This window comes from Mytilus californianus, unplaced genomic scaffold (genome assembly GCF_021869535.1).
Source record: "Mytilus californianus isolate M0D057914Y unplaced genomic scaffold, xbMytCali1.0.p SCAF_18, whole genome shotgun sequence".
NCBI classification, from domain to species: Eukaryota; Metazoa; Mollusca; class Bivalvia; order Mytilida; family Mytilidae; genus Mytilus; species Mytilus californianus.
The window spans coordinates 10,596,566-10,612,688 of record NW_026262666.1 but is presented as its reverse complement, the minus strand read 5'-3'; the positions used below and the strand labels follow the sequence as shown (position 1 = coordinate 10,612,688).

The following is a 16,123-nucleotide window of genomic DNA, read 5'->3' as shown; positions in this document are numbered from 1 at the left end:
AATACACCTTATTGCTATTTGGATATCTGTCCCGCTTGACCCGAGAATCTGTCCCGCTTGAACTTTTGACGTCATACAACAATCACTTTTCCATTGTGGCGTCAGATATTTTCTATTATGACGTCAAAATTTTACGGGAAGTTTTGTGATGTCCAGTAATTGTGGACAAATAGCGATAAGGTGTATTAAATATGTAGATGCATTTTGGAGAGACATAACATATCCCATATGAAGAAGATCACATGACCAAATATCACAAATCAGTGTCTATGATGAAGTTTTAATATTCAGTTTTGTCTCGCTGGAGGTAAAAGTAACAGAAGCCAAAGATTGTGATCCTCATGCCAACGTCTGCTTCGTTGGCGTTGGATGCTTTCAACATTAAGGCCATACCAGGCACATTTTTGTGTGTGCCAGAAGCGCGTTTCGTCTACTCAAGACTTATAAGTCAATCAAATATGTTAAAAAAGGCCAATCAAGTACGAAGCTGCAGAGCTAAAGAATAATGACTCTGTTGCTTTATTTTTTTTTTATTTCACACTGACGAAGCCACATTAAAAGACTTAAATAATGCATGTACCTCTTTACAAAATGTTCAGACGTGGCATTTGTATTATATTGTTGCAGTGGTTAAACTAATCTAAGCATTCACGATAAGACTATGAATTAATTTCGTAGGTTTTATACGATAGGTTACTTCACAATAAACTATATAAAAACAATGATTCTTTAATTCAATTGTAACAGACATGCATCATAGCACTCAAGTTTTCGTGATATATATTAAGAAAACATATAAACGCATTCAAAGTTTAAATTTGTAATGTTTTATTCTCAAGAATACCTTCAAAAAATTATGGAGAAAAAAATGCACGAATACATCATGACTCTTGTGTTATAAAGTTGATGACAATTGTAGTGTCTAAAGCTATCAAAGATTAGATCATTAGAAATACATACAAAATGTGTAATTCTGAAAACTAAATAAAAAAAGGAATATGGTCATTTCACAAATATTTACAACATTAAATCCAGGCTTTTATTTATAGATTCCCCAGCAACTAAGGGAGATACACACCAGCTTGAAGAAAACCTACACAGTATATCTGATAAGATTGAAGACCTGCGACTCAACTCAATTCAGAAACGGGAAACTAGTAAGTTTCCATTTAAATGACTACTTTGGTATCAGATACCCGTACAACACATAGATATTAAAAGTCTAATTATTAATGAACTTAAAATGATCTGATCATAAAGTATGTGTTCAAATCATCATTATAAATTCCTTAATTAACTTTAAGAATGAAGAACAGTACTCAACAAGTCTCCCCTAAATACAATGAAATGTTCTTGTATTTGACAAAGTTGATGTCTCCTGTGTATATATATACATACACTAGCCACTTTATTTCCTAACAAACACTAACCAATCAATAGAATATTCACACAGGATGAGCAAGATCAGCTTACCCTTTCAGAGCACCTGAGATCAACTCCAGTTGTTGGTAGGATTCGTATCTTTAGTTTACTATATAGTGTTTTGTCGACATGTTTGTCTGTGAGCCTTCTTCCTATCTATATAAACAGTTGAATTTGTTTTTATACGACCGCAAATTTATTTGCAATCGTATTAGGTTATGATGTCTGCGTTTGCGTCTGAAGGCATTTTGGATCGCAGACAATAACTTGGAGTATAAGTTAATGGATCTCTATGAAATTTTAACACAAGGTGCAATACCACTAAAGGATGGTTGATATTCTTATTGGGGGCTATTGTCTTGACGGTTTTGTAATTAGGGGCCAAAAAAGATCAGTTTTACTGGTTCATGGAAAATAAATTGGTTCACAGACAATAACTTTAAGTGTATGGATGTGTAAGAAATTTTAGCACAAGTTTTCATACCACAATAGGAGAGTTGGGATTGATTTTTGGGGTTATTGTCCTAGATGTTTTTTAATAAATTTTAGCACAAGGTTCCATACTACTATGGGAAGTTTGGGATTTATTTTTGGGTTTATTGTCGTAGCTGTTTGGTAATTAGAGGCCTAAAAAGGGCCAAAAACTAACAATTTTCATGTTTCAGGACAACAATTGGTGTATAAGAGTATAGATTTCTATGAAATTTTACCACAAGGTTCTATACTTCAAACGAAAAGTTCTGATTGATTTTTGAGGGTCATGGTCCATACCGTTTAATTATTAGGGGTCGAAAAGGGTCCGAATTGCAGGCAATATTTTGAGTTTCAAACTAAAACTGAGGGAAACACATCAAATATAAGAGGAAAACAACGGAACAACAGAAACACTGAAGTGCAACAAAAACAAACGCCAACATACATAGAAACGGACTACTAGTATTTGATATTAAACAACTGCCATATCCCTGACTTGGTCTATCAAAAGACAATAACTTGAGTTTAACTGTATAGATTTCTATTAAATTTAAGCACAAGGCTTCAAACCACAATAGGAAGGTTGGGATCTATTTTGGGGGTTATTGTTGTAGCTGTTTAGTTATTAAGGGCCAAAAAGGGGTCAAAACAAAGCATTTTTCATGTCTCAGGACAAAACATTTGTGTATTAGAATATGAATTTCTATGATATTTTACTACAAGGTTCCATTCTTCAACAGGAAAGATTGGATTGATTTTAGGGGTCATGGTCCAAATCGTTTAATAATAAGGAGATAAAAAGTGGAAAAAAACTCGGATTTTCTTATTTCTGGACATAAATATAAGTCTATTTATTGCTATTTGATTGTGTCACAAGGTGTTATACCATAAAATATAGTTTAAGATTTATTTTAGGGGTTAAGACCCTATCGGTTTTGTTAAAAGGGACCAAAAGCAATACTTTGTATACATTGTTTATTTCTTTATCAATTTCAATGGGATTTAATTCAAAAGTATTGAATTCTTGGCAGTCTTTAATATGCTAAATCTGATTGGGTATTTAAAATTTGGATTTTAGGGTCTGGTTTAGAAATGATCCAGATGTAGGTCCAAAGGGTCCAAAATAAAAATTAGTTTGATTTCTTTAAAAATTGAATTATTGGTGTTCCTCGATATGCTGAATCTAATTGCGTATTTAGATTTTTTTTTATTTTGAGGCCGGTCTTCAAATTGGTCCACATTAAGGTCAAAGGGTCCAAAATACAACTTTGAATTCTTGGGGTTCTTTGATATGGTGATTCCAACCATATACATTTAGAATGTGGATATCGGACAATAATTGGTCATGTTGGTAATGGTCCAATTTAAAATTATTCAAGTACTTGGACCATATTCATTCTGTGTCAGAAACTATGCTTTATCAAATATTTAATCAGAATCTAATTAGTCGAAATTTCAAGTTGAGTAATATTTCAAAATAGATACAGCATCATGTCTAATTTTAGAGAAGAAATGATGTCTAGAGATAGATTGAAATTTACTCTTCATTATTATATATTTTTGAATAATATTTAACATCTTTATAACCTAATCATAGAAATTAAATACAAAATAGAATGAAGGAAAGTTTATAAGGAAATTTCCCTACACATAACAAAAATAAATTGAAAATTTAATTTTTCTTCCTCTAAAACTACACACAATTTGTATAATAGATTTTTACAATTAACTAAATATACACATTTGTACAATGTATTTACTTTTAATTTTTCATGCAATTCATGCATAATTTTCACCTATTATCAAGATAACATGTGATAATTGTCAATAACACAATTATAATTCGAGTGACGGATTTATTTGATTTTTTTTCCTAACTACTTTAAAATCTATGCTTATATTGTTTATAAATAAACATGAATTTAGATTTTTTATTTTTGGCCCAGTTTTCAAGTTGGTCCAAATCAGGGTTCAAAATTAAACATTTTATTACATATAACATTGGTGGAAAATCAACAATCCTCTTTGAAAAACGTCACAAATAACAACCCCATAGTAATCAAAACTAAAGACTCTAGAGACCCTGAGTGGCTTACCTGCATCCTCAACAATGGCCACTATGTGTTAAAAAATCACCACGAAAGGGCAATAACTTTATATAGAGTTAACTATCAATTTCACTTGACATATTTGTAGATCTTGTCTTGCTGATCATTTTATATTTTTAAAATATCTACATTTGTATTTATTATAGTTTCAAGATAAAACGCAAAAACTAAAAAAAAAAGGGTAAAAATCATCTTGTAGCGGCAATAACTTCATTAAAGTGTGGACTTGATATTTAAGCTATAAAGGCTTATTTGCAAATCTTGTCTTCCTGATTATTTTTTATATTCAAAGTTTCTACATGTATATATCTATTATGATTTTTAAGATAATATGCAAAAACGCATACAATTAGTGGAAATCAACATTAAAGAGCAATAACTCTAATAACGAGTCCTCTAACGATTTCAGAAATTTGACTATTTTGTAGATCGTGTCTGGCTGATAATTTCGTTCTAACTAAAGCATCTCTCTATCTATCATAGTTTTCAAAATAACAGAGAACACTTTATAAGTTTAATTAATTCATCCCCCTTGTGTATATTTAAGCGAATTAAATATGTTAAAACTAAACTCAAATGTACAGCAGAGAGATCTCAACATTCTGTACATTTCTACCTCATTTCTCTAATTCATAGCGGTTTCAAGACTTTCATTTTACCCCTTGGAACTATTTTAAACCATGTCGGCCATGCTGGTTTGCAAGCCGGGTCATTTGACACGTTTTTCGAACTAGATACCCCAATTATAATTGTGACTAAGTTTAAATATATTTCGCCCAGTAATTTTAGAAGAAAAGATTTTTATAAGATATCAGAAAAAAACGCAAAAAAATGGTTAATATCCTCATTAAAGGGCAATAACCCATATAAGAAGTCGTCTGATAGTTTTGACGCACACCCACAATAGGTAGATTCCAACATTCTGAACATTTCTGCCTGTCAGATTTTTTCTTATAGCGGTTTTCAAACTATTAGACAAAACTTTCATTTTACCCCTTTGTTCTATTTCTAACCATGATGGTCATCTTGGTTGCAGACATAAAAAATGCTTGTAGACTCATTTTTAGTAGTTTTAGAGACGAAGTGATGAGCTAAAAATTAAAAAAACTTTTGCAAATATTTCTTCTCTTTAAAATAAGCGATGATAAATTTATTTAATTAAGATAAATATAATATATCTCTTAAACATATGCTAAATTAACCATTGTTAACTATGACTTTTATATGCTGATTGTCATTTTTTAGGTGATAATTCTATAGTAAACAATTCCATTGTACTAGGCAGAACTTTAGTTGGTGAAAGTAAGTAGACTTAAACAAGAAGCAATATTCGATGTCAGGAAATTTATTGATATTATTTTATGCTTCAGTTAGGTCTTAACCATTTCTCAATCATATTAGCATAACGCGGAAAACAAATTCTTGCTTAAAACACACAAGGTTATTTTTGATTGAGAAATCAAAAGGCAAATAAAAATATTTTGACAACATGATGATTTGTGCAAAATTTGAATAAACTGATACTATGTCATACACGTATCATATTTTAAGGTATTATTTCAACATTTTTCAAAGTATGTACTCATGTTAGACTGAATAGACAACTTTCGATTTCGTTGCATTTTCATCTTAAAAATTTTGGTTTCAGTGAACATCATTTGTGCGTTTAGGGGCATCGTCACCTCCTTCCATTTTGAAAAAAATATAATGCTACATGTATATTGCACGAATCATTCGGCAAATTAAATTCTTATAACTGATAATCAGCACTGCTGTCATTAGGGAATTGTGATTATGTTCTTACGGAAAAAATATTATTTCAATTTTATGCTGCTTAATAACGATCACAAAGACGATTGATGAACTTTTACAGAGAAAGGATACAGGCGACCCCCTCAATCCGGTAAATGACGTCATAAAGGCGCACCACATTGACGAACTTTTCCGGTGAAGGACATAACTCGAAAGTGGTCTATTAATTGTCCAGTTGCTTGACACAGTTTCTCATTGGGAAGCAGTATTCCCACAAAAGAGCTTTTACTAACTTACTTTTTTTTCAGTGTCTAGCAATATTGAAGAATGGCATTTAGTTTCAGTAGAGAATTATATCTATACCGAAAGATATTATCAGAAATTAAAAAAATGTATGAATATGGAAACGAAAAGATGTGTCATTCTAAAAGGTGAGTACAACTTGTTATTTGAAAAACACAGAAACTCGTATTATTCGTAAAGGTGATAAAACATATGTTTTATTTGAAATAAGGGTTAAACATATATTCTAAAAGGCCAGTTATCCTTACAAAATGCATAGGTATGTTACAAGTGAAAGACGTGAAACGATGAACTCAGTATTGTGAAAATAGACTTAAACGTGATAAAACGTTAAACTTTGTGCTTCTGATACCAGAATAAAAAGAGTAGTGAGGAAGATCAACACTTCATATGTTTTATGGTCACCATTACGAATTAGTTAACCGATGCGATATGTCTCTGTCCAAACTCACTTGACACATTTTTTGGCTGTCTTAGATCTTTAGATATCAGAAAAGTCTTCGTGTCTGGAAATGTACTGATTGTGTCTTATTCCCGGTGTCAATGCAAATATGCATATCGGCAAATGAATGTGTAGCAGAAGACGCTTACCATGTCGACACTTAGGGTCTCTCTTCTTTGGGAGCTTATTCAAATTCCGGAGTTTTTTAAATGCTTCAGCAAAATATTTGTCGGGATTATGTAGTAATTGCATTGTCCATCCGCCCGTCTTTCTGTCCCGCCGTCCTGTCGTTAATCCGTGTGTCCGAAGGTTTCCTTGTGATAACTTGTTTCCTCCTTGCTTGAATGCAGAATGAAACTTATGCAGATAAAATATATACGAGAGGAAAAGATGCCTATTGATTTTTTGAGGCCAAGAGAGGAGAGGTTAAGGTCATCATTATTTGAAATATGTTTATATGTTGAAGTTGTGCACCTGCTATTATGGAATTTCAAGAGAAAGTTTCTTTCTCAATTTTCCGTACTTTACATGCACATTTATTACCATTGACTTATTTTTTATTTGTTCTCTCTAAGATAATAGCCTTAATTTTATTTGGATGATATGTCAACCTTTTTTGAAATATTGTTGTAAAAGCATCATAAACGAAACACTCTAGGTTGCACTGTAAATAAAGCGGTTTCACAAACCACTCCTCTCTTGGGGAGATGTATAATATTCATAAATATTTTGTTTTGTTTTGTTTACGTACTGGTTCCCAGATATGATTTCTATGTTTCATCTCATAGAGACCTAACTTGGAAATGTTACTCGTATTAATACACATGGATAGCACGGAAATTAAATTCTGGGACGACCCAAAGTGAAGGCAGGAGTAGAACATAATTTTAGTTTAAGTTTAAACTCATAAGTTCGGGGCATATAAATGTTGAAAATATGCCGCACATCCCTATGTTTTGACCGTTGAAAAAAATAGTACTTTTCATTCTTGGATACAATTTTAACGAAACTTCATAGAAATAGTGACACAGTTTTAGCCGTAAAAGGAGTTCCTATGGAAATTGCATTGTCTATATTTACAGAAGTGCAACCTCTACAGTTCTGTGGTTAGCTTAATATGAATATGAACAAACATGATTTTGCTACTCCTACAATAATTTCTTAAATTATCAAAATACCTTAAGTAATTTTCATTTGTTCATCCTATTCTGACAAATAAAGATTGAGCATCACAAAGACAAATGAAATTCGAACTCTGATCATATGCAGTTTCTTTCTATCTTCTGGACCATTCTTTTGTGCTCCTGACATTTAAAATCTGATGATATGACGACAAATGGAAAAAATGATAATCTATGATCAATTATTTATAAGTAATGATTGGTGACAAATACAGACATGATGAATACCAGAAATCAAATAGATATATAATTTACAAATTTGTCATATTGCAAATGAGAGATTCTTTTGATGTTACATTGGTTGCTTTAACTTGTGTGGATTTAAAGATTATAAATGAACGATTATTGAGGAAAGCTGTAAACCAAATTCAGATGATGTTAAGTAATTTGTTGATATAAGAATAAAATAAATATTGTACAAAGTACAAAAAGCAACTAGTACAAAACAATAAACACAAAGCACCGACATAAGAGTTCTCGTAGTTACTGAAAGATAGTTTAAAGCCAATTTCCTACTACTAAATAAATAATGTTCTCCCATACTAAAATATCAATCAGTTCACATCCAACGGATTTATTGGATATACGTTATTCGCTGTCTGAAGAATGCATGACCTTGTGCATTGCCAAAAATATAAGTAAGCAGTATCGATAGGATAAGTACTGATATCTGTATAGCAATATATTTTAAGTTATATGGTTGGCTACTAACCCCTAGGAATTCAAAGAGGGCCGGAGTCCGAAAACCCTATTGATTTCACTAACCCTATATTGATCCATAGGGGATTAGTAGTGAACCGTATAATGAAGTTATCGCACACAAAACCTTTCTTATTAAAATAAACGATGATATACAATAACATTAATGGATCACGTGACCATTAATAGTAGACGTGACGTGATGATACCCCTTTTAAATTTACTAACCTCCTACCGATTCATTGGGGTCACCACGTGACAGCGCTAAACCAATCACACCGTCATTATTTTATCCGAGGTGCGATAAATTTGGTTATGTGTAATGTTTTTAAAACAAAATCAATGTTAACACCGATAAAAAAAATATTTTAATATTTAAAACAATGTTAAATTGATTATCTTTAAGCATAAATGTTTTAAAAGGACCAATGAATTTATATGGATCGTATTTTAATTTGCGGTCTCTACAAACAAGATCAGCATAGAAATGAATGATATAGGTTAAATGAATATATTTGATAAGAGATCATTTTGAGCAGGGTAATATTATTGGTGAATTTATTTTCACATTCATTCTAATATGACACTCTTATATTATGTCACCTTGATTTGACTTCTGAATCGATTAATGAGATATGAACATTGGTAAAACAAACTGTTTTAATTTAATTTATAAATTATAAATATCATTTTTAGGTTTGATAGGAACAGGGAAATCCGAACTTGCTCTACAGTACTGCTATAATGTCAGGAAACGCAATTCTACCATCGTCGTTTATAAGTTACGATGTACAGATACAAATATGTTTGAAAAATCATTGCGTGAGCTTTGCAAATGCCTCCCTAACATTAATACAATTGAAGAAGAAGAATCTCAAAAAGAAACGCTTAACAAACTAGAAGATGCCATAATAAGGGAGATCAAGGATAGAGAAGGATATCAGTTTTTGCTTCTAGATGATGTGAAGCCAAATTCTAAACATGCTGTGAATGGCTTTTTACAGAAATGTAAACGTGTTGTAAACATTAAGCTAATTGTGACAACATCAGTGTCGTTAGAATTAGATGCATTCACAGAAGTAGTAGAGGTCGATGGATTTTCGGAAGCTGAAGCAGTAGAATTTCTGTCAAATTTTCGAAGTGTCCAAAACGAAGATAAAAAGTATTACTTACAGCTTGCCAAGAAGTTTAGCTGTAATCCGAAAGGGTTGCATATTGCAAGATCATATATGAGTCAAGCAGGTTTGTCAGCAAAAGCTCTTACAAAAAAGCTTAATTTTCCTCTGGATATGCTAAAACTTGAAAAAACAATAGCCGTAAATGAAACTTTTGACGAAACACTTTTTAGTTCTCTAGTTAGCATAATAAGGGATATGCACATGAAATACAAACAAGAAGGAAAACAGCATATATTTGAAATGTTACTCTTACTACAATTTCTTGAAGCCGAAAATATACCTGTAGTTCTGTTCACAAAAACATCATACGAAGCATCGGATTTCTGCATTGACGACCTTATTTATGAAATTAAGAATTCGTCATTCGGAACAATAGATGATCATGATGATAACAGAAAAATTAGCACTCATGATTTAGTGAAATCAGCCTTAGAGATATATATGACCGAAATGGAGGCTGAAGTTCTATTAACGAATGAGAAGCTCTTGAAAAAGCTGTTAAGAGCTTTCTTTTTGTTGATGGACAAAGACAATAAGCATAAGTCAGATCTTCAGCGTCACACTTTACTTGTACCTCATGCACGTGCCGTTTTGGAAAAACTTAAAGCAGAAATGAAGGGGAAACTAGAAGGTGCACCATTTAAAAACGTAGATCACATCTTACAAGTTATATACTTAAAAGATATAATAGGATACACATACAGCTTTAATGAAATGTTCAGCGAAGCCAGTGAATATTTCGAAGATGCAAAAAAGGACTTGTTTAAACTACTAAACGTAGAAAAAACATTTCAAGTGGACATTGAAAAGTTAGTCAAAGCTGATTGCGATATCTTTCACCAAGAAAGTTTAGTTTGTGAAAAAACTAAAGAACTCTTTTCAACAATTGTTGATTTTATCAACAATGCAAAGCAACTGCCTTCCGTTAAAAAAGTCAGTGAGGAATATGTGATCAATAAATATCGGAATGCACAGGATGCAGAAGTACTGTCAAGATTACTTAAAAAACAGGAACTAGCAGAAACCACTCATTTGATCAAAGATGAGTATGTTCAGTTGTCACACAGAGGATATGCAGTACCATTAGAAGGACTAAGTAAAGAATTTTTGTTTGAACTCATAATTTCTGTTTTACATACATATGGCAGAAGACTCTTTTACCTTCCAGATGATAGAGATATACAAACGGCAAAAATATTTTTCTCATATTTGTCTGTTGCCAATGAATTGTCAAAAATGAAATATATCAGTGAGAATCATTTGAGTTTTGGTTCTGAGCAAGGAAAAAGTGACATAGATAGGCTGTCTTCCGTCCTAACAGAGAGGAGTAAAATTCAGTCTGTTTTAGACTTTTTATGTAATGAAAGAGAAGTAGATGCTTCTACTTTGAATGATTACATTTCAATTTGTAAAAGTAGGCTTACAGAAAGAGTAAACTACTATGAATTTGGTGTTTTGAAAGTTTTGCATGATAAAAGCGATCATTTCACTGCCATATGGGTCCGGCTGATACTTGGATGTTACATCAATTTGATAAAAATCGAGAAAACTGACAAAGTACGTTACGAAGCATTAAAGTGGGGTAAAGATCTTTCTGTGATGATGAAAAGTATGGAGGACAATACTTGCTACCCCAGCCTTGTATGCTCACTGGGCGATCTTTATTTTGCCACAGGTCAAATATTGAAGTCAGAAAAGTGTTTTGAAGAAATAATTCCAAAATATGCCAAAGTAGAGGATATAAGTCAGACTTCCGAGATCTCTTTGAAATGGTTTGAACGGGAGGCGTGCGTTTCCTATATCAGATGTCGAATGAGTAGGTCATGCGATAAGGAGCAAAATTTTGATGCATATACGTTACAAAGATTGGAAGCTTATAAATTGCTTTTGCAAAGATATGAAATTGAGCTTAAAAATTTGGAAGAAATGGAAGTCCAACTCAAAGGAAGGTTACACGGTGTATGTAGCGACCAGTAACTATGTATGCCTTTAAATCAGGAATGCAGACAGATGTCATGCAGTTATGCTAATTAAATATAAAAAGGTTTCCGATGTACTGCAACCCCAATGGCAAAATTTTGCACAATTCTCTTTTCCTCATTTGTTTTGTCCTGGAATTCCTCCTAAATTACCGCCTCGGTGGTCTCGTGGAAGCGTGTTCGACTCGAGTGCTAGAGGTCGTGGATTCGAACCCCGGCCGTGTCAAACCAAAGACTTTAAAATTCGTATTTACTGCTTTTCCACTAATCACGCGGCATTAAGGAGTCAGAGCAAAGATTGGTCGGCTCTGAGTCAGAATTAGTGTCCGGGTAAGGTGACATGTCTTCCTGTGGACTGTTACCTTGTGAACTAGCACGTTAAATATCCTACTCAGCGTGTCGGTCTAGTACATAGCAGGGTTAGTATTCATATTACATTATAAAATTGAGATTGGAAATGGGGAATATGTCAAGGAGACAACAACCAGACCAAAGAGCAGAAAACAGCCGAAGGCCACCAATGCGTTTTCAACACTGCCAGAAAATCCCGCACCCGGAGGCAGGCTTCAGCTGTCCCTTAAATAAAACTGTGTACTAGTTCTGTGAAAATGGACGTCATACTAAACTCCAAAACATATAAATGAACTAAGATTAAAAACATAGAAGACTTACCAATGCCTTTAACATGTTCTCGTCCTGAATATGCATTTCAATTTGCAATTGAACGTTATGTAGCCATCATCATCATCATCATCATCATCATCATCATCATCATCATCATCATCATCATCATCATCATCATCATCATCATCCAAAAAGATAGAAGTTTGGATTCGTTACTAAATATCTAAAGCATGTAATTATAATGCATGCTATTCACGATATAAGATATTTATTTCGTTAGAACAATAGTTCAGGACATAGCTATCTATGTTGCTGCTGTAATGATATAATATTATATGTAGATATTTGTTTCTTAATGAAGTGGAAGTTATATAACTGATAGCTATGTTTGTTATTTCGTTCTATTATTTATTGTGCACTTCTATCAGTAAAAACCTCTACATTAAATAGTATTTGGATTTCAGTGAAATATTTAGAAAATTTTAAACTATCTAATTGATTTTTAACTTTTATCCATTTTGTTATCTGTTGAATAATTTCCGTAGCAAACCATGGACTTTGTCATATTTTATGAAGGAAAGTCATATTGCATTTACATTACTTCTTCTTTTAACGCTTTTATATCAATTTGAAGAAAAAAAATTAAATATTTTACTTTTTAGCTCACCTGGCCCGCAGGGCCAAGTGAGCTTTTCTCAACACTTGGCGTCCGTCGACCGTCGTCGTCCGTCGTCGTTAACTTTTACAAAAATATGCTCCTCTAAAACTACTGAGACAAATTTAACCAAACTTGGCCACAATCATCATAAGGGTATCTAGTTTAAAAAATGTGTCCGATGACCCGGCCCGCCAACCAAGATGGCCGACATGGTTAAAAATAGAACATAGGGGTAAAATGCAGATTTTGGCTGATATCTCTGAAACTAAAGCATTCAGAGCAAATCTGACATGAGTCTTAATGTTCATCAGGTTAGGATCTGTCTGCCCTGACATTTTCAGACAAATCAGACAACCCGTAGTTGGGTTGCTGTCCCTGAATTGGTAATTTTAAGGACATTTTGCAGTTGTTGGTTATTATCTTGAATATTATTATAGATAGAGATAAACTGTAAACAGCAATAATGTTCAGCAAAGTAAGATCTACAAATAAGTCAAATGATCAAAATGGTCAATTGACCCCTTAAGGATTTATTGCCCTTTATAGTCAATTTTTAACAATTTTTTGTAAATTTTTGTAATCTTTTAGCGTAATCCTCTACTGAGACAAATTTAACCAAACTTGGACACAATCATCATTAGGGTATGTAGTTTAAAAAATGTGTCCCATGACCCCGCCTGCCATCTAAGATGTCAGGGATGGCTAAAAATATGACATAGGGGTAATATGCAAGTTTTGTCTATTTTTTTTTAACCGTTATAAATAGAGAAAATCTGAAAGGAGCAAAAATGTTAAGAATTATGAGCTCTACCAATTGTCCATATATGTCAAAACTGTTAGACAAATTTTTATAGGAGTTATTGCCCATAAATGACAAATTTTACCATTTTTTTTTCATTTTTGCCGTTCACCATGTTAACTATGATATTTAGAGAGAAACATGTTTCTTTTTCCTGTTATGCCTTATATGATTTAAATTATAATAGATAAATAAACACTTTAAATCACAAAAATGATCAGCAAGGCAAGATCCATTAAAAAGTCAACTTTTTCGGATATAGTTAGTAGACTGTCACTCTTCATAGGAGTGATTGCCCTTAAATGAGGATTTCTTTTACCCTCTTTTGTGTTTTGAGCAAAAACTAAAGAAAATAGAGAGAAACTAAACAGACTAAAAGATCAGTATTATAAGATCAACAAAATAGAGATTTTCGTCATGAAGTCTATTCTCGTCTACAATATGTTGGAGAGTGCCCTTTGTTTGATATATATGCACATAGACCAAGGTGAGCGACACAAGCGCTTTAGAGCCTCTAGTTTACTTCCTTAGGAGTTATTTTGTCATGTTGAAAAGCCAATCCATACGTTTTTCTTAAAAATGAATAATAATCTAAATTTTAAAGGTGCCGAATAGAGTCAGATGTCTTCAGTGTCGATGTAACTGACATAGAAAAGATACAAGATTATTATGTTGTTGTAACATGTTATGGGTTATTATATAAACAGACTTCATTCAAGTTTAGATCTGTCGCAATTATTCTATGGACAACAAAAAATCATCACACGATGTAATTGTTTAAAATTTTATTGGAATGTTTTACTTTTTAATCGTCCATGTTTTTTATTTTTATTCGCTTAATGTTTCAAAACGTTTTATCACTCAGTCAGTATAGTAAGACATCACAAATGTTCAATTCCTTTATCTTTCGTGCAGTCAGTATCTATATATTCATCGTTGCTGTCAATATCAATATATTCAACATTAATGCCTGTTTGTTAAAAAATTTGTACATAAGTTAGCGTGTCCAGATGCATATTTTTTAAAGTTGTCTGTCAAAGTTTTCCTGTTTAGATAAATATTTTTCTGTCACAGTTTTCTTGTCAAGATAAATAGTTTTTTTTAAGGATACCTTAACAGATAACGTTAAGACTATTATGTAATTTACAGGAAAGTTTTCAAAGTCATTTTTCTCTATAAAGATAATGATTTTAATTTATACTTTGTTTTACTGATAATGACATTTTAAATTGTATTAAGTAATCTAGTATTGTTTACAACTTACTTTGTTTAGTATGCATTTTAAGTACATTCTTGTGGCTTTATGTTCTATTTCTTAAGAAATATGTGTCAGGGTTTTTAGAAGTAGTGTTAATCATAAAACGCTTTGTTAGATTGTGAATTTGCAATTATAAAGACTGAATATAACATGAATAGTCTATTTTCATTAGTTAATTGATTAACAGTTGAAATATATAGCTATGTATGATTTCAAATGATTGAATTTGTAAACCCTTAAACATTACTCATTGTTAGAGGATTTTTTTCTGATTTTTTCGGACTTTGGAACTATGTCATTTTTCAGCCAAATTTATGAAAGAGGGTACCTAATTTGTGTAATCAACATCTACATTTTTTAACCCAGATCCCTAAAACTTCACAAGAAGATTGCACGTTTGTTAAAGTTGTGCACCTGCTATTATGGAATTGCTTGAGGATTATTTTTCTCGTTTTTCCGGTCATTTTTCAGTACAATTTATGAAAGAGGGTTTATAACCTCATTAGGTTTGCTAACTCTCTGTGGAGTTCTAAATAATTTAATTAGATGCATAAATTGTTACCATCTTTGAAACTTTAGTTCCATTATGGAGTTGTTTAAAAAAGAATTATATTTTTACAATATATATATATTTATGTTTCAATATATATTTAAATTTTTAGTAAAGACCCTTATCCATTGTAAAAGTAGCAATCTGCGCAACCGGCCATTTCAGTATTCGATCATATCTTTTTTTTAAATATTAAAACTCATTTGGGAGTTTTTTCCATTTATATCGAACAAAATTATAAATAGATTCAACTTCTAAACAGAAAAAATAGATAAATAATATAAGTTCTACAAATTGTTAATAATGACTGAAACCATGGGAACTTACAACCTGAGTTGTCCTTTAATAATAAGTTTTTAATTACTCGAAAGGTATGAAAATAGATAGATAGATAGATAGAAAATGAATAAAGCAAAAATAATCAGCAATACAAGATCTACAAACATGTCAATATGACCAAAACCATTGCATTACTACTGATGTTATTGATAATAAATGAGGATTTGTTTCTACTTTTGCTTATTATCTTACAAGTATAATCAACAAAGTAAAATCGACTAACAGAAATTGTCAGCAACAAAACTGGTCGGCAATACATGATGTATAAAAATTATGGTATAACTGAAGCATAAGTAAACTGCATAAATATAAGAGTTGTTGTTCTTCAATGATGGTATCTTTTGATTTATTGATTGG

General features: G+C 31.9%; 1 protein-coding gene across 1 annotated transcript in view; it reads left to right on the top strand.

The window, feature by feature from the left end:
- The window catches only part of LOC127726712 (uncharacterized), a 39,325-nt gene extending 23,386 nt beyond the window's left edge, over positions 1–15,939 (top strand). Inside the window, exons 8-11 of the mRNA XM_052234180.1 lie at positions 1,050–1,157; positions 5,250–5,306; positions 6,065–6,187; positions 9,078–15,939. Coding sequence (XP_052090140.1) covers positions 1,050–1,157; positions 5,250–5,306; positions 6,065–6,187; positions 9,078–11,536 — 2,747 coding nt within the window. The 3' untranslated portion in view covers positions 11,537–15,939. The remainder of the gene's footprint in view (positions 1–1,049; positions 1,158–5,249; positions 5,307–6,064; positions 6,188–9,077) is intronic.
- Positions 15,940–16,123: the final 184 nt, after the last annotated feature.